The 22,574-nt window shown below is 50.7% G+C and overlaps 2 protein-coding genes across 2 annotated transcripts in view; both read left to right on the top strand.

Annotated features, from left to right (window-relative positions):
* The window catches only part of LOC140360019 (E3 ubiquitin/ISG15 ligase TRIM25-like), a 441,716-nt gene that overhangs the window by 79,039 nt on the left and 340,103 nt on the right, over positions 1-22,574 (top strand). The window lies entirely within an intron of this gene.
* pms1 (PMS1 homolog 1, mismatch repair system component) lies at positions 160-21,498 on the top strand. Its single transcript, XM_072444138.1, has 12 exons — positions 160-291; positions 1,158-1,340; positions 4,177-4,279; positions 4,530-4,693; positions 5,019-5,129; positions 9,566-9,688; positions 10,005-10,148; positions 12,407-13,113; positions 17,380-17,808; positions 18,079-18,209; positions 18,959-19,110; positions 20,881-21,498. The coding sequence occupies exons 1-12, from the start codon at positions 160-162 to the stop codon at positions 21,091-21,093; spliced, it is 2,592 nt and encodes an 863-aa protein (XP_072300239.1). The 3' UTR covers positions 21,094-21,498.

Here is a 22,574-nt window from a genome sequence, read left to right as displayed (position 1 = left end):
CTGTTTCCTCCTGGTTTAGGGGCAGTGCAGGCTCAGATCCGGTCATGTGACGTGTGACCGCTGCCCAGGAGATAATGACTTGTTTTGTTGACATAATGCTAATAAAACCGATGCTTTATTGACATGATTGATTTGTTGTGTTTGTGTTGGTCAGTGGAAATGCAGCAGCTCTCCGCAGACACGACGCGTCTCCTCTCCAGCGCTCAGGTCGTCACGTCGGTGGTGAACGTGGTGAAGGAGCTGGTGGAGAACGCTCTGGACGCCGGCGCCGCCAGCGTGGACGTGAAACTGGTGAAGCTCCACGCCGCCTCCTTCTGTTTCACGTCGTCTATGGTCACGCGGCAGCCGTTTAGAAGATACTGTCCGTCACTCTGTCATTACCGCGCTTCCTGTTTCATGTCGTTGTCGCTTCCTGTTGATTCTGTCATTACCACGCTTCCTGTTTCACGTTGTCGTCGGTTCTGTCATTATCGCGCTTCCTGTTTCACGTTGTCGTCGATTCTGTCATTATCGCGCTTCCTGTTTCACGTCGTTGTCCCTTCCTGTTTCACGCGGTCGTCGCTTCCTGTCGCTTCTGTCATTACCACGCTTCCTGTTTCATGTTATTGTCGCTTCCTGTTGATTCTGTCATTACCGCACTTCCTGTTTCACGTCGTCGTTGGTTCTATCATTACCGCGCTTCCTGTTTCATGTCGTTGTCGTTTCCTGTTTCACGTGGTCGTCGGTTATGTCATTACCGCGCTTCCTGTTTCATGTCGTTGTCGCTTCCTGTTTCACGTCGTCGTCGGTTATGTCATTACCGCGCTTCCTGTTTCACGTAGTTGTCACTTCCTGTTTCACGTGATCGTCGCTTCCTGTCGCTTCTGTCATTACCGCGCTTCCTGTTTCATGTCGTTGTCGCTTCCTGTTTCACGTGGTCGTCGGTTATGTCATTACCGCGCTTCCTGTTTCATGTCGTTGTCGCTTCTTGTTTCACGTCGTCGTCGGTTATGTCATTACCGCGCTTCCTGTTTCACGTAGTTGTCACTTCCTGTTTCACGTGATCGTCGCTTCCTGTCGCTTCTGTCATTACCGCGCTTCCTGTTTCATGTCGTTGTCGCTTCCTGTTTCACGTGGTCGTCGCTTCCTGTTTCACATGGTCGTCGTTCTTCTTCCAGGAGAACTTTGGGCTGGAGCGCGTGGAGGTGAGGGATAACGGCGCTGGGATCCCGGCAGAAGATGTTCCAGTGATGGGCGTCCGACACTTCACCTCTAAAATCTGCTCCCACGAGGATCTGGAGACTCTGCAGACGTACGGCTTCAGAGGGGAAGCTCTGGGCTCCATCTGCGCCGTGGCCCAGGTCAGACCCGGAACGTTCTGTCCGTTCAGCGGCTCGTGGTCCAGGTCAGACCCGGAACGTTCTGTCCGTTCAGCGGCTCGTGGCCCAGGTCAGACCCGGAACGTTCTGTCCGTTCAGCGGCTCGTGGCCCAGGTCAGACCCGGAACGTTCTGTCCGTTCAGCGGCTCGTGGCCCAGGTCAGACCCGGAACGTTCTGTCCGTTCAGCGGCTCGTGGCCCAGGTCAGACCCGGAACGTTCTGTCCGTTCAGCGGCTCGTGGCCCAGGTCAGACCCGGAACGTTCTGTCCGTTCAGCGGCTCGTGGCCCAGGTCAGACCCGGAACGTTCTGTCCGTTCAGCGGCTCGTGGCCCAGGTCTGACCCGGAACGTTCTGTCCGTTCAGCGGCTCGTGGCCCAGGTCAGACCCGGAACGTTCTGTCCGTTCAGCGGCTCGTGGCCCAGGTCAGACCCGGAACGTTCTGTCCGTTCAGCGGCTCGTGGCCCAGGTCAGACCCGGAACGTTCTGTCCGTTCAGCGGCTCGTGGCCCAGGTCAGACCCGGAACGTTCTGTCCGTTCAGCGGCTCGTGGCCCAGGTCAGACCCGGAACGTTCTGTCCGTTCAGCGGCTCGTGGCCCAGGTCAGACCCGGAACGTTCTGTCCGTTCAGCGGCTCGTGGCCCAGGTCAGGGAACGTTCTGTCCGTTCAGCGGCTCGTGGCCCAGGTCAGACCCGGAACGTTCTGTCCGTTCAGCGGCTCGTGGCCCAGGTCAGACCCGGAACGTTCTGTCCGTTCAGCGGCTCGTGGCCCAGGTCAGGGAACGTTCTGTCCGTTCAGCGGCTCGTGGCCCAGGTCAGACCCGGAACGTTCTGTCCGTTCAGCGGCTCGTGGCCCAGGTCAGACCCGGAACGTTCTGTCCGTTCAGCGGCTCGTGGCCCAGGTCAGACCCGGAACGTTCTGTCCGTTCAGCGGCTCGTGGCCCAGGTCAGACCCGGAACGTTCTGTCCGTTCAGCGGCTCGTGGCCCAGGTCAGACCCGGAACGTTCTGTCCGTTCAGCGGCTCGTGGCCCAGGTCAGACCCGGAACGTTCTGTCCGTTCAGCGGCTCGTGGCCCAGGTCAGACCCGGAACGTTCTGTCCGTTCAGCGGCTCGTGGCCCAGGTCAGACCCGGAACGTTCTGTCCGTTCAGCGGCTCGTGGCCCAGGTCAGACCCGGAACGTTCTGTCCGTTCAGCGGCTCGTGGCCCAGGTCAGACCCGGAACGTTCTGTCCGTTCAGCGGCTCGTGGCCCAGGTCAGGGAACGTTCTGTCCGTTCAGCGGCTCGTGGCCCAGGTCAGACCCGGAACGTTCTGTCCGTTCAGCGGCTCGTGGCCCAGGTCAGGGAACGTTCTGTCCGTTCAGCGGCTCGTGGCCCAGGTCAGACCCGGAACGTTCTGTCCGTTCAGCGGCTCGTGGCCCAGGTCAGGGAACGTTCTGTCCGTTCAGCGGCTCGTGGCCCAGGTCAGACCCGGAACGTTCTGTCCGTTCAGCGGCTCATGGTCCAGGTCAGACCCGGAACGTTCTGTCCGTTCAGCGGCTCGTGGCCCAGGTCAGGGAACGTTCTGTCCGTTCAGCGGCTCGTGCCTTGTTCCATAACTATATTTAACGACTGACCGTGATTCTGATGCAGTAATGACTCTTGATTTCCAGTTTCGACACAACGATGATCATTTAGGTCAAGGTTTAGGTTTTAGGAATGTGATTGTTATTTATTGATTTTAATTATAATTTAAAAATTGTTTTAAAATTTTAAAATTTTAATTTAATTATTTTTTTATTTTATGTATTGTGTAAAAGGGAAGCAGATATTCATTCTGCTTTTTTCATTCACACAAACTTAATGTAAAAGTGATTATTTTATATTCAACTTTAAATCAATGAAGAAGAAAAAAACGTAAGTAAAAAAAAAAAAAAAACATGATTATGACATTAATAAATTCTATTAAAAAGATTGTAAAAAAATAGAATTTTTTCTCGAGTTTGTGTCTGAGCTTCACTAAAGTACATTTTCTGGTAAAGAATTAAAACAAATCTGTAAATAAAATTTAAAAAACCATTGTGTTTGTCCAGTAAAACTTAGAAATCAAGATTTTCCTTCATAAGAAATGCTTTTTTAATCTCATATGAAATAAATAAATGTAAATGTAAAATACATTGGTGAACGTCTTTAACAGACTCTGAGGTTAATCTCTGTTTCTTCATTTAAATCTTGTAAATTTTGTTCCATTTAAACATTTTTGCTCCTTTCAAAGATTTAGAATGTTTTTTGCAAGTTTTTTTATACAAAACTTCATGATTGTTATTATTAATCTTTATAAAATGTAAAATATTTTATAAAGATGAGTGATAGTAATAATAAATCAAAATGATAATAATAATAACAATTTAAAATAATAATTCAAAAATAATAAACATAAAAATAAATGAATATCTGTACGTTTTTGTTTGCTAAAATATTTTATAAAGATGAGTAATAGTATTAATAAAAATAAAAAAATCGATACAAATAAAATAATAATATAAATAAATAGAAAAATAATAATGCAAATAAATTAATATCTGTAAGTTTTTTGTTTGCTAATATTGTGATAAAGTATATTGTCCAGCCGTACTTTGAGCCTTATTGAAGTAAATGGCAGTATTTAACTACATTTGGCTTGTATTTAACTGTATTTGGCTTGTATTTAACTGTATTTGGCTTGTATTTAACTGTATTTGTATTTAACTGTATTTGGCTTGCATTTAACTGTATTTGGCTTGCATTTAACTGTATTTGGCTTGTATTTAACTACATTTGGTGGTTCTCTCTTGTCTCTCGTAGGTGACGGTGACCACAAAGACCAAAGACGAGGACGTGAGCACGCAGTACACTCTGGACTCCAGCGGGAACGTCACGTCTCGAAAACCTTCACATCTGGGACAAGGTGAGACCAGAACCTCAAACCTCCTCAGCTCAGGTCGGCCCATGTTCATCCATCTTCATCCACCACCATCTGCATTTAAAACATACGAATAAAGCTCTTATTTTGGAACGTTCGGGGATGAATCGGGCTCAGTTTGTTCTCATTAAACAAACGCCTCCCGAAATACTCAAACGATGGATCTCCAGATCTGTTTCCATGACGGGGAAACGACATTGCGACACCATTTAAACGTTGGCACTGCCGTTTCCAGGGACGACGGTGAGCGTGCAGAAGCTCTTCAAGAACCTCCCGGTGCGCAGACAGTTCTACTCCTCGTCTAAGAAGTGCAAAGAGGAGCTGAAGAAGGTCCAGGAGCTGCTCACGGCCTTCGCCCTCGTCAAACCTGAGCTCCGACTCGCCCTCTGTCACAACAAGGTACAAAACACTAAGTTTTCATGCGCCGCTTCGAATGATGTGCTCAAATCTGCCGTTTAATTCAGTAATAAAGGAGTAAATATGCTCTTTAATTATGTGTAGTCTTTCACATCGACCACCAGAGGGCGGTGCTGGTCTGTGTTTGACCACAGGAGAATCAGCGACTTCACGTTTGTCTCTGTCATCTTCAAAAATGTATCAAGTCTAAACAACAATCATCATTAAGGCTGCATTAGTCGAATAATCGTGAGGAATCGACATCGTTATCGTTGCTGTAGTTGTTTAATGTTTAATGTAATAAACATCAGAGCGTTCTGTGTTGCAGGTGGTGGTTTGGCAGAAATCGAAGAGTTCTGACCTCAGAAGTGCCCTGGTGGCCACTCTGGGGCCGAGCGTCGTGTCTAACCTGCTCCAGGCGACGCACCGAGGCCCCGAGGTACGAGTCTGTTTAACTGAAGGCCTGCGGGCCAGATCAGGTCGTTTGGAGGGCCTGATCTGACTCATCTTCCAGATATATTATACATGATATAATAATATGTTCTCTTGTACTAGTTTAGTCCTTGTTTGATTTCTAAAGTCCAGACTAAACCGAGCTCAACATGGCTCTGTCCCCTGGAGCTCTCTGCTGCCCTCTGAGGGCAGGTTTAAAGGGTCAAATGGACAGTAATCTGTTACTAAACTTGACCTAATCTTTTTTTTAGACCTGGTTTAATTCTGGGTTCGATTCCCCATGTGAATGAATGAGAGAGTGAATGTCCAGGTGAACCCGCCTAAGGCCCAAAGTCACCGGGACCGGCTTTGGTAGAATATGAATGTATAAAACCAGCTAAACTAACAAAGATGAATGTCTCTATTGCTTTGGAGTTATAAATGTTCTGTCAATGCAACAGAAATGTGTTAAAACGTTTAAGTTAAGGTTTTATCATCAGACAAATGTCAAATGAATGACAAAAGTGCACAAATATCACCTTAGAAAACACATTGCTTTATTCATTTTTATTTTTATTCTGCTCTTTCTGTAGCTTCTTTTTTCTTTTTTTTTCTTTTTTACAATAAACGATAAACTCGATATTCCAATTGTGCCCATCTTCAGCACAACATTCACAACAGTTTAAACCTCTACAAACGAGCGGTTTATTCAGTTCACGTTTCAGTCAAAGAATGTGTTTGAAGTGAGTTTAAAGCGTCAGAAAAGCGTCTCGTAACCTGATGTAATCCTGGCTGTTTGGCGTCGCCGCTGCAGGTGCGCCGGCCCCTCCGTGCCTCGCTCTGATTGGCCGTGGCTCTGCTCTAATTGAACACATGGCGGGTGGTGTTTTGGATCATGTGACCTGAGTAACGCTTTCTGACAGATGTGGAGCAGCGCTTAATCCCTCGTTCCCTCGCCTTTGCCAATGAAGTCACGATTGTTTTAGAGCGCCAACGAGTGCAGACGTCAAACCATCATTTCTATGGCACATTCAGGCTTCTGCATGAAAGAGAATATTTATGAATTAATTAATTATTTGTGAAAAATCTGAAGTAGTTTGTTCTTTTTTGGACATTCTGATTAGATAATGCCGCAGTCTTTGTTATGAAAGATCTTTTTGTATGTGAGTTTTTTCTAACCGAGTCCAGATGATTACAACTGAAGCTTGTGATGTGATTTAGAGTTTGTGTAGTTCAGATGTGGATTATGATGATCTAAACTACAACTAAGATTGATAGTCTTGTTTTAGTCCTGTTTTAGCCCTGGAATGGACCTGTTTTAGACCTGGTTTAGCCCTAGAATAGTCCTGTTTTAGACCTGGTTTAGCCCTAGAATAGTCCTGTTTTAGACCCGGTTTAGACCTGGTTTAGCCCTAGAATAGTACTGATTTAGACCTGGTTTAGCCCTAGAATAGTCCTGTTTTAGACCTGGTTTAGACCTGGTTTAGCCCTAGAATAGTCCTGTTTTAGACCTGTTTTAGACCTGTTTTAGACCTGTTTTAGCCCTAGAATAGTTGTGTTTTAGACCTGGATTAGCCCTAGAATAGTCCTGTTTTAGACCTGGAATGGTCCTGTTTTAGACCTGGTTTAGCCCTAGAATAGTCGTGTTTTAGACCTGGATTAGCCCTAGAATAGTCGTGTTTTAGACCTGGATTAGCCCTAGAATAGCCCTGTTTTAGACCTGGTTTAGCCCTAGAATAGTCGTGTTTTAGACCTGGATTAGCCCTAGAATAGTCCTGTTTTAGACCCGGTTTAGACCTGGTTTAGCCCTAGAATAGTACTGGTTTAGACCTGGTTTAGCCCTAGAATAGTCCTGTTTTAGACCTGGTTTAGACCTGGTTTAGCCCTAGAATAGTCCTGTTTTAGACCTGGAATGGTCCTGTTTTAGACCTGGTTTAGCCCTAGAATAGTCGTGTTTTAGACCTGGATTAGCCCTAGAATAGTCGTGTTTTAGACCTGGATTAGCCCTAGAATAGTCGTGTTTTAGACCTGGTTTAGCCCTAGAATAGTCGTGTTTTAGACCTGGATTAGCCCTAGAATAGTCGTGTTTTAGACCTGGTTTAGCCCTGGAATGGTCCTGTTTTAGACCTGGTTTAGCCCTAGAATAGTCCTGTTTTAGACCTGGTTTAGCCCTAGAATAGTCCTGGTTTAGACCTGGTTTAGCCCTAGAATAGTCCTGTTTTAGACCTGGTTTAGCCCTGGAATGGTCCTGTTTTAGACCTGGTTTAGCCCTAGAATAGTCCTGTTTTAGACCTGGTTTAGCCCTAGAATAGTCCTGTTTTAGACCTGGTTTAGACCTGGTTTAGCCCTAGAATAGTCCTGTTTTAGACCTGGTTTAGACCTGGTTTAGCCCTAGAATAGTCCTGTTTTAGACCTGGTTTAGCCCTAGAATAGTCCTGTTTTAGACCTGGAATGGTCCTGTTTTAGACCTGGTTTTAGACCTGGTTTTAGACCTGGTTTTAGACCTGGTTTCTCCTCTGCATCAAACTCAATCAGGATTATGACGGTCCTTCCTCTTTTAGATCACAGATAAAACATTTAAAGGTTGAAGGGACGATTCAACGAATTGGCCCAAATCGGAGTCTCATTTCCTCGTGGCGTGGACTGCCGATTTAGTCCTGCCACGTGTCGATCATAATACTCACCTACCGTTCACTTGCAGAGCCTGGTTCACCTGCAGAGCCTGGTTCACCTGCAGAGCCTGGTTCACCTGCAGAGCCTGGTTCACCTGCAGAGCCTGGTTCACCTGCAGAGCCTGGTTCACCTGCAGAGCCTGGTTCACCTGCAGAGCCTCGTTCACCTGCAGAGCCTGGTTCACCTGCAGAGCCTCGTTCACCTGCAGAGCCTCGTTCACCTGCAGAGCCTCGTGCGACTCGTCCCCCGAGAGCAGCACGGTTCTGCGTGTCTAAGCGCATTGATCTATCATAATATAGTTCCCTCAGCGTACGGGACAAAATTAGGACGGAGAAAGACTGAATCTTCGGGAGACGAGAGATGTGATGCGATCCGTCGCGCTGAAAAACAAACGCTCGTGTGTGTTGTATCAGTCCACATGGGGGAGTGGCAGTCGCACGGGGGAGTGGCATGCGCACGGGGGAGTGGCATGCGCACGGAGGAGTGGCATGCGCACGGGGGAGTGGCAGTCGCGTGTAGTTCCTTTCTCCTCGTATCAAATGTATAACTTTACAGATCTTTACATTGTTGTCTGTCGTTTGTCTGTCTGTTATTCAGGTCACAATATGATCGTGCAAAAAAATAATAATACGTGTGACCATTTTAGAAGCAAAAAGAAGTGATTTATACTCTTGTAAAAAGACATTTATTTCTGGTGTTTATGTTTTCTGAACTTGATCGCTCCTAACATTTGGTGTCATAAGCTGATCTGTGAGAGAAAACTAAAGATGTTCCTGTCGTCTGGTTCAGTATTTTCAACTGTAATCGTGGTGGTTCGTCTCGCAACAATCGTAGCACTAGATTTTGATGTCGTTTCATCTCTGTGTTTCTCTGATTGGTTCAGCTGCCTGTCAGTCAAAACTCAGGAGAAAACACGTCTTTGTGCTCAGGCCCGGCACAAAAAGGACTATTTTTATCCGTCATTCAATAAAAAATATCATAAAATGCGCTGGAACAATATTTTTGGGACTCGATATTTGTCGTTTGTGTGATGAATGTTTTTTTTGTGTTTTTTTATGGTTAGATTTGAGCTTTAGAGGGATGATGAGTCATTTGTATGACTAAATATAGATTTAGACCTTTTTTAACAACATATACATTTGCAAAAGGCTTTACTGTGTTCTGCTTTAGAATGATCGTGTCAGTCGAATAAACTTCATTATTAGAGCTACAACACAACTATTAATTGACTAATCGTGAGTATTGTATTGTATTTGGATAATCGTAATCATGAACTACTTTAAAACACATTAAAAAAAACTTTCCTAACAAAAAATAACGCAACATTAGTAAATAAAAATGTCAAAAAAAGAAAAAAACCTTTATTTGATTAAAAATGTATTTAAAAAGTCTCATTTGTCTGGTCAATAACTAAAATAATCGCTTGCTCCTGAATAATATCCCGATAACAATCATAATTTAACTCTATTACAATCACACGACGCTGTAAAGTGTGTTTAATGTTGGCCGTCCCACCAAACCCTGACCGTTTTTAGTTTCTTTGTGGCCTGTTTTGGCTCTCGAGACTTTTATTGTCGAAACACACGTGTGGAGAGCCCCGGGGCCGCTCCACTGACCTTCTCATTGGAGCTTCGATCGCCCGGCGGCTAAAGCTAAACTAATAAAGTTTACAGAGGTTTGCAAAGGGTCAGTGTTGAGTTTTTATGGGAGCCTCGTTTTGCCTCGGGACCAGCGTTGGTGACTAAAGTCCGCTCTCTTCGCCGCTTTCAGGTCCTTTTGGAGGGTTTCTTCCCCAAACCCGGCGCAGACCCCGCCTCCACCAGCTCCTCCAGCCCGGACAAGAGCTTCATCTTCATCAACGACCGCCCAGTGCAGCACAAAGACATCAGCAAGGTACGCGGCGGTGATCGTGACGAAGGCGCGGCAGGATTTAAAGACTTTTAACCACGTTCCACACTCACAAAAACACTCAGTTTCCAGCTTTTGTTCATTTCCCCGTTGTAATTCCATCTGCCGCCTGTAGATGGCACGTAAACACAAGGGAACCTCTGGGAACATCATTTTAAGTTCCAAAACACGAGACGTCCAGATGAAAAATAATGCAAAATATGTGTCTTTTTAAAGTGTTTTATTGTTTATTTATGTTTCAAATGTTTAATATTTGACATGAGGTTGTTTGTTTGTTTGTTTGTTTGTTTGTGTTGGTCAGCTGATCCGTGAGAAGTACACAGCGCAGTTTTGTGAGGAGGCCAGGGGCAGGTTTCCCACCTTCGTGCTCAGCGTTTGTGTTTCTGCAGCGGCCGTCGACGTCAACGTGACTCCTGACAAAACCCAGGTCCTGCTCCAGCACAAGGTAAAGGACCAACCAAACCAGGTGGGGAAAGGAGACGAAACCAGGTGGGGAAGGAGACTAAACCAGGTGGGGAAAGGAGACGAAACCAGGTAGGGAAAGGAGACGAAACCAGGTGGGGAAGGAGACGAAACCAGGTGGGGAAAGGAGACGAAACCAGGTGGGGAAAGGAGACGAAACCAGGTGGGGAAAGGAGACGAAACTAGGTGGGGAAGGAGACGAAACCAGGTGGGGAAAGGAGACGAAACCAGGTAGGGAAAGGAGACGAAACCAGGTGGGGAAAGGAGACGAAACCAGGTGGGAAAGGAGACGAAACCAGGTGGGGGAAGGAGACGAAACCAGGTGGGGAAAGGAGACGAAACCAGGTGGGGAAAGGAGCCGAAACCAGGTGGGAAAGGACCAGCCCAAACCAGGTGGGGGAAGGAGACGAAACCAGGTGGGGAAAGGAGACGAAACCAGGTGGGGAAAGGAGCCGAAACCAGGTGGGAAAGGACCAGCCCAAACCAGGTGGGGAAAGGAGACGAAACCAGGTGGGGAAGGAGACGAAACCAGGTGGGGAAGGAGACGAAACCAGGTGGGGGAAGGAGACAAAACCAGGTGGGGGAAGGAGACGAAACCAGGTGGGGGAAGGAGACGAAACCAGGTGGGGAAAGGAGACGAAACCAGGTGGGGAAAGGAGACGAAACCAGGTGGGGAAAGGAGACGAAACCAGGTGGGGAAAGGAGACGAAACCAGGTGGGGAAAGGAGACGAAACCAGGTGGGGAAAGGACCAGCCCAAACCAGGTGGGGAAAGGACCAGCCCAAACCAGGTGGGGAAAGGAGACGAAACCAGGTGGGGAAGAAGACGAAACCAGGTGGGAAACGAGACGAAACCAGGTGGGGAAGGAGACGAAACCAGATGGGGAAAGGAGATGAAACCAGGTGGGGAAAGGAGATGAAACCAGGTGGGGAAAGGAGACGAAACCAGGTGGGGAAAGGAGACGAAACCAGGTGGGGAAAGGACCAGCCCAAACCAGGTGGGGAAAGGAGACGAAACCAGGTGGGGAAGGAGACGAAACCAGGTGGGGGAAAGGAGACGAAACCAGGTGGGAAGGAGACGAAACCAGGTGGGGAAAGGACCAGCCCAAACCAGGTGGGGAAGGAGACGAAACCAGGTGGGGAAGGAGACGAAACCAGGTGGGAAGGAGACGAAACCAGGTGGGGAAAGGAGACGAAACCAGGTGGGGAAGGAGACGAAACCAGGTGGGGAAAGGAGACAAAACCAGGTGGGGAAAGGAGCCGAAACCAGGTGGGGAAAGGAGACGAAACCAGGTGGGGAAGGAGACGAAACCAGGTGGGGGAAAGGAGACGAAACCAGGTGGGAAGGAGACGAAACCAGGTGGGGAAAGGACCAGCCCAAACCAGGTGGGGAAGGAGACGAAACCAGGTGGGGAAGGAGACGAAACCAGGTGGGAAGGAGACGAAACCAGGTGGGGAAAAGAGACGAAACCAGGTGGGGAAGGAGACGAAACCAGGTGGGGAAAGGAGACGAAACCAGGTGGGGAAAGGACCAGCCCAAACCAGGTGGGGAAGGAGACGAAACCAGGTGGGGAAGGAGACGAAACCAGGTGGGAAGGAGACGAAACCAGGTGGGAAGGAGACGAAACCAGGTGGGGAAAGGAGACGAAACCAGGTGGGGAAGGAGACGAAACCAGGTGGGGAAAGGAGACAAAACCAGGTGGGGAAAGGAGCCGAAACCAGGTGGGGAAAGGACCAGCCCAAACCAGGTGGGGAAAGGAGACGAAACCAGGTGGGGAAAGGACCAGCCCAAACCAGGTTGGGAAAGGAGACGAAACCAGGTGGGGAAGGAGACGAAACCAGGTGGGGAAGGAGACGAAACCAGGTGGGGAAAGGAGACGAAACCAGGTGGGGAAAGGAGACGAAACCAGGTGGGGAAAGGAGACGAAACCAGGTGGGGAAAGGAGACGAAACCAGGTGGGGAAAGGACCAGCCCAAACCAGGTGGGGAAAGGAGACGAAACCAGGTGGGGAAAGGAGACGAAACCAGGTGGGGAAAGGAGACGAAACCAGGTGGGGAAAGGAGACGAAACCAGGTGGGGAAAGGAGACGAAACCAGGTGGGGAAAGGAGACGAAACCAGGTGGGGAAAGGAGACGAAACCAGGTGACCGCCTCTTCATCGTGACATTTAATCCTATATTAAAAGCTCATTGAAATGGACAGTGGAAATGTGCTTCCATTTACAGTGGGATGTGTGTTTCAGGAGGACGTGTTGGCTGCAGTGGAGGAATTACTTGCTTCTCTTTATGGATCCAAAACCATCAACAAAAAACATCCGACAGACGAACGACCTGGTCCCAAAATGCACCACGCCCCAAACGCCTCCAAAAATGACTCCATCCTGAAAAGTAAAGACACAGAAAATACGACAACAATCGAGAAAAAACATTACATTTCTATTGAGGAAATGCCCGATAACGGAAGCGGCGGCGGGGGCGATGGCGGCGGCGGCGGCGATAGAGTGCCTTTGCTTCGCCAAACTTCCAACGACAGCTCGTCCTCTTCCGTCGCTGAAGACTGGATCGTCAACCGAATCCCCATTTCCGAAGAACCGTCTCAAATCCGTGCGAAAGAATCGAACTCGAGCGGGAATTCCCCAGAAAAACTCGACGGCGAAGCAGAGGCGCGCAGAGCTACGTTCACGGCGGGCGAGTGGAGCAGAGGAACGGCGTTGAGGGACTCGGAATCGAACCTGCCGCTGCTCCCCGTCACCGTCCTTCAACCCAATTCTGAGCCTCCGCAGAGCGACGGGAAGAACGCGGACGTTTCGAAAGTCTCCAACGCCGTTGTCGGAAAACGTGCCTCCCCGCTCTCTCCCGCCGCGCTGTTCGAGCGGGCGACGAGGGCCGAGACGATATCGCGGAGCTCCGAAGCGTCGCCACGCCAACTCGACGAAACCGCGAAGAAGAGGTGCGTGTCTATCCAAAGCCGAACGTGTCCGAAGAGAGGGAGGGGACGGCGGGAGTTTACCGTATTTTCTGGAGTATAAGTCGCAATTTTGGGGGAAATTAATTTGATCAAATCCAGGACCAAGAACAGACATTTCATCTTGAGACACAGTTTAAAATAATAACAGATGAGAGAACATGGTGAATAGGTGTACGTATGCTAACGCTAACACCTTCAGCTACATGACGTATGCTAACGCTAACACCTTCAGCTACATGACGTATGCTAACGCTAACACCTTCAGCTACATGACGTATGCTAACGCTAACACCTTCAGCTACATGACGTATGCTAACCCTAACACCTTCAGCTACATGACGTATGCTAACGCTAATACCTTCAGCTACATGACGTATGCTAACGCTAACACCTTCAGCTACATGACGTATGCTAACGCTAACACCTTCAGCTACATGACGTATGCTAACGCTAACACCTTCAGCTACATGACGTATGCTAATGCTAACACCTTCAGCTACATGACGTATGCTAACGCTAACACCTTCAGCTACATGACGTATGCTAACCCTAACACCTTCAGCTACATGACGTATGCTAACGCTAACACCTTCAGCTACATGACGTATGCTAACGCTAACACCTTCAGCTACATGACGTATGCTAACGCTAACACCTTCAGCTACATGACGTATGCTAACGCTAACACCTTCAGCTACATGACGTATGCTAACGCTAACACCTTCAGCTACATGACGTATGCTAACGCTAACACCTTCAGCTACATGACGTATGCTAACGCTAACACCTTCAGCTACATGAGGCACAGACAGAACTGTGGTAAGTGTCTGGTATGTTAACGTAACATATGAACAGTTATTCAGATAACTATAGCATAAAGAACATGCTAACAAGTTTACCAAAGCATCAGTTTTACCCCAAATCACTAAATCCATTGAATTCTTCTTCCTCTGTGTCACTTCTAAACAACTCCACAAACTCCAGAGGAAGAGGAAGTGCAGATTCTTCTTCTGCGTTGCTTAGAGCCTAGAGCGCCCTCTTGTGGTTGCCAGTGTAAAAATAATGAATAATATCACATAAGTCGCTCTGGAGTATAAGTCGCACCAAAACTATGAAAAAAGGTGCGATTTATAGTCCGGAAAATACGGTAAATTCTCAGCCGGAGGTGGACACGACTTTCCAGGGAAAATTAGGGTTTCCGGATGATCCTTCAATCAGCAACAAATGTTTTCAATTAACGATTATTTTGCGCATACATTCAACCATAGCTTATTTTTCCGAATTTTAATCACTCGGTTACGGACCTGGAGGTGGTTTGGTTCATCCGTAATTTGGGATTATTTGATTCACGTTCTAATCGAGAGGATTTTCAAAGCACAAAAAAGTAAATTCAGATTGATTTATTCTCCTTAAAATGCAAATCAAGACGTGAAGTGCTTTTTTATATGGCTTTATGGGCTTTATCACTTATGAACGTTTTTATTTTAAACATTTCTTTATTGTGACTTTCCCAGCAACAATTCAATGCAACAATCGTGACTCGTCGGTGGTTTTATCTCTGGACCGTACAAACTTGTGCCACAATACGGTTTAAAAACAAACGTAATTAAATCAAAATGTCCTTAAAAGATAAACAATTGGTCATTTTAGTCAATAACGCTGAAGAATTGTGACTAATCTATTGTTAAAATAATCGCTTTCCGGACTCTTTAGAGGTTTTTATCACAAAGATGGCAGCACCGCTACACTAAAATGATAAAAAAAGAAGAAGAAACTGTGTTTTTTATTAACAATACGCTTTTTTCGTCAACATTCTCTAAATAGAATCATTCGGGCGGCGTATTTTCCACCTTAATATAGTTGTAAAAGCATTTTAAAAACCTCAATGTACAACAGAAACAATCATTTGACCTGTCCACCGCTAAAATAATCCACAATACAGTCAATATTCTCCATCTAGAAGCCTTCAATCGCAATGTATCAACCTTTATCTGGTTTATAATGCATTTTAAAAGTCCCATAGAGCTCTGATATTTTCCATGCGTTCTTTATTTACCTGTCAACGTTCATAATGCAGTGGCTGACCTGAATACTGCATAAATCGTACATTTTCGTGCCCGGCGGTGGAGGGACTGTCTGTGCTGCGCGTTCAGCTCGACGCTTAAACACTTTGGCCCAATTATTCCTCTTAATTCGGAGCTATTTAAGGAAAGCGCCGGCTCAGGACCTCCTTATATAAGTCCCGGCGTATGGAAAAAGACATCTGCCATTTTCCCGACGTGGCAGAAACTTGGCTTCGCTCAACGCCGGCGTTAAAGTGCTGCCGGCTGCGTTTCTAGGAAGTCCCGAAAACGAGACTGCGGCCCCTCGCGCGCTCGGGACACGCGGGAGCGGGCGGGACCACCTGTTCGCTTGGGGCGCCGGGGCGAGTGGCAGAGTGTTTTTCTCGCATCACGAGCACGGCTGAAACGTCGCTCGCCCGTCGCTAACGCCTGCAGATGTTTGACTCCCTCCGAGCCTCACAAATAACTCTGTTTCAATTTCACAAGAGTGTGAAATGTCCATAAAATTTCTTTTTATTTCCCACTGCATTATTTTAAGTGCATATGGTTAAATTGCACATGATCACCTCCTGTGTGTGACCTCCTGTGTGTGACCTCCTGCCCCCTGTGTGTGACCTCCTGTGTGTGACCTCCTGTGTGTGACCTCCTGCCTCCTGTGTGTGACCTCCTGCCTCCTGTGTGTGACCTCCTGTGTGTGACCTCCTGCCTCCTGTGTGTGACCTCCTGTGTGTGACCTCCTGCCTCCTGTGTGTGACCTCCTGCCTCCTGTGTGTGACCTCCTGCCTCCTGTGTGTGACCTCCTGTGTGTGACCTCCTGCCTCCTGTGTGTGACCTCCTGTGTGTGACCTCCTGCCTCCTGTGTGTGACCTCCTGCCTCCTGTGTGTGACCTCCTGTGTGTGACCTCCTGCCTCCTGTGTGTGACCTCCTGTGTGTGACCTCCTGCCTCCTGTGTGTGACCTCCTGTGTGTGACCTCCTGTGTGTGACCTCCTGCCTCCTGTGTGTGACCTCCTGTGTGTGACCTCCTGCCTCCTGTGTGTGACCTCCTGTGTGTGACCTCCTGCCTCCTGTGTGTGACCTCCTGTGTGTGACCTCCTGCCTCCTGTGTGTGTGACCTCCTGTGTGTGACCTCCTGCCTCCTGTGTGTGACCTCCTGTGTGTGACCTCCTGTCTCCTGTGTGTGACCTCCTGTGTGTGACCTCCTGTGTGTGACCTCCTGCCTCCTGTGTGTGACCTCCTGTGTGTGACCTCCTGCCTCCTGTGTGTGACCTCCTGTGTGTGACCTCCTGCCTCCTGTGTGTGACCTCCTGTGTGTGACCTCCTGTCTCCTGTGTGTGACCTCCTGTGTGTGACCTCCTGTGTGTGACCTCCTGCCTCCTGTGTGTGACCTCCTGTGTGTGACCTCCTGCCTCCTGTGTGTGTGACCTCCTGTGTGTGACCTCCTGCCTCTTGTGTGTGACCTCCTGTGTGTGACCTCCTGTGTGTGACCTCCTGCCTCCTGTGTGTGACCTCCTGTGTGTGACCTCCTGCCTCCTGTGTGTGTGACCTCCTGTGTGTGACCTCCTGCCTCCTGTGTGTGACCTCCCGCCTCCTGTGTATGACCTGTGTGTGACCTCCTGCCTCCCGTGTGTGACCTCCTGTGTGTGACCTCCTGCCTCCTGTGTGTGACCTCCTGTGTGTGACCTCCTGCCTCCTGTGTGTGACCTCCTGCCTCCCGTGTGTGACCTCCTGTGTGTGACCTCCTGCCTCCCGTGTGTGACCTCCCGTGTGTGACCTCCTGCCTCCCGTGTGTGACCTCCTGTGTGTGACCTCCTGCCTCCTGTGTGTGACCTCCTGTGTGTGACCTCCTGCCTCCCGTGTGTGACCTCCTGTGTGTGACCTCCTGCCTCCCGTGTGTGACCTCCCGTGTGTGACCTCCTGCCTCCTGTGTGTGACCTCCTGTGTGTGACCTCCTGTGTGTGACCTCCTGCCTCCTGTGTGTGACCTCCTGCCTCCTGTGTGTGACCTCCTGCCTCCTGTGTGTGACCTCCTGCCTCCTGTGTGTGACCTGTGTGTGACCTCCTGCCTCCCGTGTGTGACCTCCTGTGTGTGACCTCCTGCCTCCCGTGTGTGACCTCCTGTGTGTGACCTCCTGCCTCCCGTGTGTGACCTCCCGTGTGTGACCTCCTGCCTCCTCCTCTCCTCAGGTCTGTAGCTCACAAACGTAAAGCTGCTCCGCTCTCCAACCAGCAGCTCCTGGACCAGCTGTTCTCTGCTCAGCCCCAAAAGAAGATGAAGAGTGCCGCCTCCAAACCCTCTCGCTCCGTCCTCTGCAGTCTGGACTCCATCAAGCAGAAGCTGCTCCGCCTCCCGCCCGCTCGGCCCCCCGGCCTGGACCCTGGCCTGGACCCCGGCCTGGACCCCGGCCTGGACCCCGGCCTGGACCCCGGCCTGGACCCCGGCCTGGACCCCGTCTGCAGACTCTCGTCCCAGGGCTCGTGGCTCGTCCTGTCCGGTCACGAGCTGCTGATGTTCAACCCGTTCCGAGCGGAGGAGGCGCTGCTGTTCAAGAAGCTGCTGGAGAACCACAGGCTCCAGGCAGTGGACCTGGAGGAGCCCGTCCAGCTGACTGACCAGTACGTCCACTGTGTTTGTCTGAGGGATAAGAAGGTCTCAAGCTGTTTCCTCACAGCACTAAACCAGGACTAAACCAGGACTAAACCAGGACTAAACCAGGACTAAACCAGGACTAAACCAGGACTAAACCAGGACTAAACTAGGTCTAAACCAGGACTAAACTAGGTCTAAACCAGGTCTAAACCAGGTCTAAACCAGGTCTAAACCAGGTCTAAACCAGGTCTAAACCAGGACTAAACTAGGACTAAACGTCTGGCTCCTTTCTGCAGGCTCTTGGGCGGTGCTCGGTTCATGGAGGTCCTGTGCTCGATGGAGCGGGGCAGTCCTGAGCTGGACGGCAGCGTTCTGTTCTCTGACCTCCGGCTCGTGGCGAACGGCTTCAGGATCAAACTCCATCCAGGTACTTGAACCTTCAACCTCTACGAGCCTTTAACCGAGTCATGATCCTTTCCTCTTCTTATGAAACGCTCTCCCAGGGGCGCTCTCCCAGGAGGTGCTCTCCCAGGAGGTGCTCTCCCAGGAGGTGCTCTCCCACTGGGCGCTCTCCCACGGGGCGCTCTCCCACGGGGCGTTCTCCCACGGGACGCTCTCCCACGGGGCGCTCTCCCACGGGGCGCTCTCCCACGGGGCGCTCTCCCACGGGGCGATCTCCCACGGGACGCTCTCCCACGGGGCGCTCTCCCACGGGGCGCTCTCCCACGGGGCGATCTCCCACGGGACGCTCTCCCACGGGGCGCTCTCCCACGGGGCGCTCTCCCACGGGGCGCTCTCCCACGGGGCGCTCTCCCACGGGGCGATCTCCCACGGGACCCTCTCCCACGGGGCGCTCTCCCACGGGGCGCTCTCCCACGTGTGATAATGTGATAATGCTTCATGATTGGTCGATTAGTCGTGGCGGCTCTAAACGGCCCTCGCGCTGAAGGCCGTAGACAGACGTGTCCCCTGCGCGTCGTAACTCTTCTCTCTGGCCCTCGCTCCTGCTGCTGGGGCCCCTCCTGCTGGGGCCCCTAACACTCCATTTGGCCCTCGCCTTGTTTGCTTTGGTCGCACGCTCGGGCCGCGAAGCACAACATTTATTTATTATTCTTTCCTGGAGATCGGCGAGGCCTGCGCGCCTCATTAACGGCGCTCGCGTGTTTGCGTTGGCAGCCTGTCGACAGGTGCGAGTGGAGGCCGTGGCAGGGTGCGTGCCGTTCCTGGGCGTCGCCGACCTCGGGGAGATCCTCGCCGCCGCCGCCGCGCAGAAGGAGAGCGGCGCCGTGTCCGACTGCAGACCGCTCAAGGTCTACAACTACCTGAAAGTAAAAGCATGTTCCACCGCACGCGTTACAGCTGCACCGGTGCACTCGCCACAAACACGCCCGCCGCAGCAGCACTCGCCACAAACACGCTTGCCGATGGAGCACTCGCCACAAACATGCCCGCCACAGCAGCACTCGCCACAAACACGCCTGCAGCAGCAGCACTCGCCACAAACACGCCTGCAGCAGCACTCGCCACAAACACACCCGCCGCAGCACTCGCCACAAACACTCCTGCAGCAGCAGCACTCGCCACAAACATGCCTGCAGCAGCAGCACTCGCCACAAACACGCCTGCAGCACTCGCCACAAACACGCTCGTTGCAGCAGCACTCGCCACAAACACGCCCGCCGCAGCAGCACTCGCCACAAACACGCTTGCCGATGGAGCACTCGCCACAAACATGCCCGCCGCAGCAGCACTCGCCACAAACACGCCTGCAGCAGCAGCACTCGCCACAAACACGCCTGCAGCAGCACTCGCCACAAACACACCCGCCGCAGCACTCGCCACAAACACTCCTGCAGCAGCAGCACTCGCCACAAACATGCCTGCAGCAGCAGCACTCGCCACAAACACGCCTGCAGCACTCGCCACAAACACGCTCGTTGCAGCAGCACTCGCCACAAACACGCTCGTTGCAGCAGCACTCGCCACAAACACGCCTGCAGCAGCAGCACTCGCCACAAACACGCCTGCAGCAGCAGCACTCGCCACAAACACGCCTGCAGCAGCAGCACTCGCCACAAACACGCCTGCAGCAGCAGCACTCGCCACAAACACGCCTGCAGCACTCGCCACAAACACGCTTGTTGCAGCAGCACTCGTCACAAACACGCCTGCAGCAGCAGCACTCGCCACAAACACGCTTGTTGCAGCAGCACTCGTCACAAACACGCCTGCAGCAGCAGCACTCGTCACAAACACGCCTGCAGCAGCAGCACTCGTCACAAACACGCTTGTTGCAGCAGCACTCGCCACAAACACGCCTGCAGCAGCAGCACTCGCCACAAACACGCCTGTAGCAGCACTCGCCACAAACACGCCCGTCGCAGCACTCGCCACAAACACGCCCGTCGCAGCAGCACTCGCCACAAACACGCCCGCTGCCAGTACATGGAGCCCAGAGTGATTATTTGAAAAAATGAAGACTCTTCTTTGATTCTTTCTAACGTGGTGGTGGTGTGTGTTCAGGCGGAGGCAGTGCGACTCTAACGTGGTGGTGGTGGTGGTGGTGGTGGTGGTGGTGTGTGTTCAGGCGGAGGCAGTGCGACTCTAACGTGGTGGTGGTGGTGGTGGTGGTGTGTGTTCAGGCGGAGGCAGTGCGACTCTAACGTGGTGGTGGTGGTGGTGGTGGTGTGTGTTCAGGCGGAGGCAGTGCGACTCTAACGTGGTGGTGGTGGTGGTGGTGGTGGTGGTGGTGGTGTGTGTTCAGGCGGAGGCAGTGCGACTCTAACGTGGTGGTGGTGGTGGTGGTGGTGTGTGTTCAGGCGGAGGCAGTGCGACTCTAACGTGGTGGTGGTGGTGGTGGTGGTGTGTGTTCAGGCGGAGGCAGTGCGACTCTAACGTGGTGGTGGTGGTGGTGGTGGTGGTGGTGGTGGTGTGTGTTCAGGCGGAGGCAGTGCGACTCTAACGTGGTGGTGGTGGTGTGTGTTCAGGCGGAGGCAGTGCGACTCTAACGTGGTGGTGGTGGTGGTGGTGGTGTGTGTGTTCAGGCGGAGGCAGTGCGACTCTAACGTGGTGGTGGTGGTGGTGGTGTGTGTGTTCAGGCGGAGGCAGTGCGACTGGTGCGTCAGATGCCCTCCCACTTCTCCAGAGCCGAGGTCAAAGACGCTCTTCAGAGGATGAAGTCACAGCTGAGCCTCAGGACCTGTCTGCACCAGCGACCCTTCCTCCAGCACCTGCTGCACCTGCCGAGCTCTGAGCAGGAGGCCCGCGCTCTGGCTGCACCTGCTGTTCCTGCTGCACCTGCCGAGCTCTGAGCAGGAGGCCCGCGCCCTGGCTGCACCTGCCGTTCCTGCTGCACCTGCCGAGCTCTGAGCAGGAGGCCCGCACCTTGGCTGCACCTGTTGCTCCTGCTGCACCTGCTGCATCTGGCGCTCCTGCTGCACCTGGCGCTCCTGCAGCACCTGGCACTCCTGCTGCATCATGGGACATTTGTCAGCTGGTGATTCAGACAAACTCATTCCTAAACGTGAAACTTCCATGAAGTGATACTTTGTGTTTAATGCTTTACTGTGGGACATTCCAGGCAAAGACAAGCAGGTGAGCCACCAGGCCAAGTTACAGGTCAGATCTGTGGAGTGAGGCGCCTGCTCACAGTAAGAATGTCACAGAATTTCTGAGCAATAAAATCACACATAAGAAAAGTTCCAGAGTGCACCTGGACCTCCATGTGAAGAAGTTGAAGACTTGTCGTGTGAGTCTAAAGTTACTTTAATTGAGTGGTAAGAGAAGCCTGCGTATAATGTGTACTATGCAGTGTGTACTGTGTACTGTGTACTCTGGAGCTGCTGCTCATGTCACGCTGATGATTTTACAAAACACTTTTACAGATTGACCTCAAACGGCTGCGACAAACAAAACAAAGCCGTCCGAACGCTCATTTCTTCATTTGAATCTTTTCAGAGTGTTTCCCGCCGTTCCCGACTCTCTCTGGTCATTAGACGTTCAAACTTCATTTGTTTTAGGGGCCAGAGAATGTCAACAGCCTGAAAGTGATCTGAGCTGCGGCTGGAGCCTGGAGTCGGCCCCTCGTGTCTCGGCCCCATTAGAGCCGCCGGGCCCCGCACTGACAGATCCTCGGGCCCAGGAGGCTTTGCACCGTCATTTAAACACAAGTCGACACACCAGCGACTGCAGCGTCACCGCTTCATCCAGGCAGCTGTCTGTGAGTCTCACGCTGCAGCACACGCTCTCACGCCGACCAGGGAGTCACAAGGTCCCTCGCCATTCCATACATTACACCATACACGGCTCACGAAGCGATAATATGATGTTGCGATACGTGCCATAAACGATGCTCATGATATTCTACGATATAATCACAATGTTTTTAAGAAGCCAATACAGTTCAACAATATTTTTCTCTGTTAAGCCTCGACCTGCTCGATCTCAAAATGAAATGCGCCCATTTTAATGATCAAAAATGTTAAAATGTCACATGTTTTTGCATAAACAAGTTTCCTTTCTTAAAAAAAAAAGCAACAAAATTGTGGCGCAGTCACAAATAATTTGGGACATTATACCAAAAATGACTCATGGCAATAGATCGATGCAGCAACCCACGATATCGATACTGTATTACCAAATAAAGTATCACGATATAGCGATATTTCAATATTTTTGCTCACCCCTAATTCTGATTCTGGACACTTCCAACGGTCGAACCCTTTGGTCAATTATCAAACCATCTTCTCCGGTGCTGCGTTCAAGTGCTCCAAAGGTGCTGGGCTTTCTGAGA

Source organism: Eucyclogobius newberryi, unplaced genomic scaffold (genome assembly GCF_026437365.1).
Source record: "Eucyclogobius newberryi isolate DKJ021-1_F unplaced genomic scaffold, fEucNew1.0.hap1 SCAF_14, whole genome shotgun sequence".
NCBI lineage: Eukaryota > Metazoa > Chordata > Actinopteri > Gobiiformes > Gobiidae > Eucyclogobius > Eucyclogobius newberryi.
This window is presented reverse-complemented; position numbering and strand designations above follow the sequence as displayed.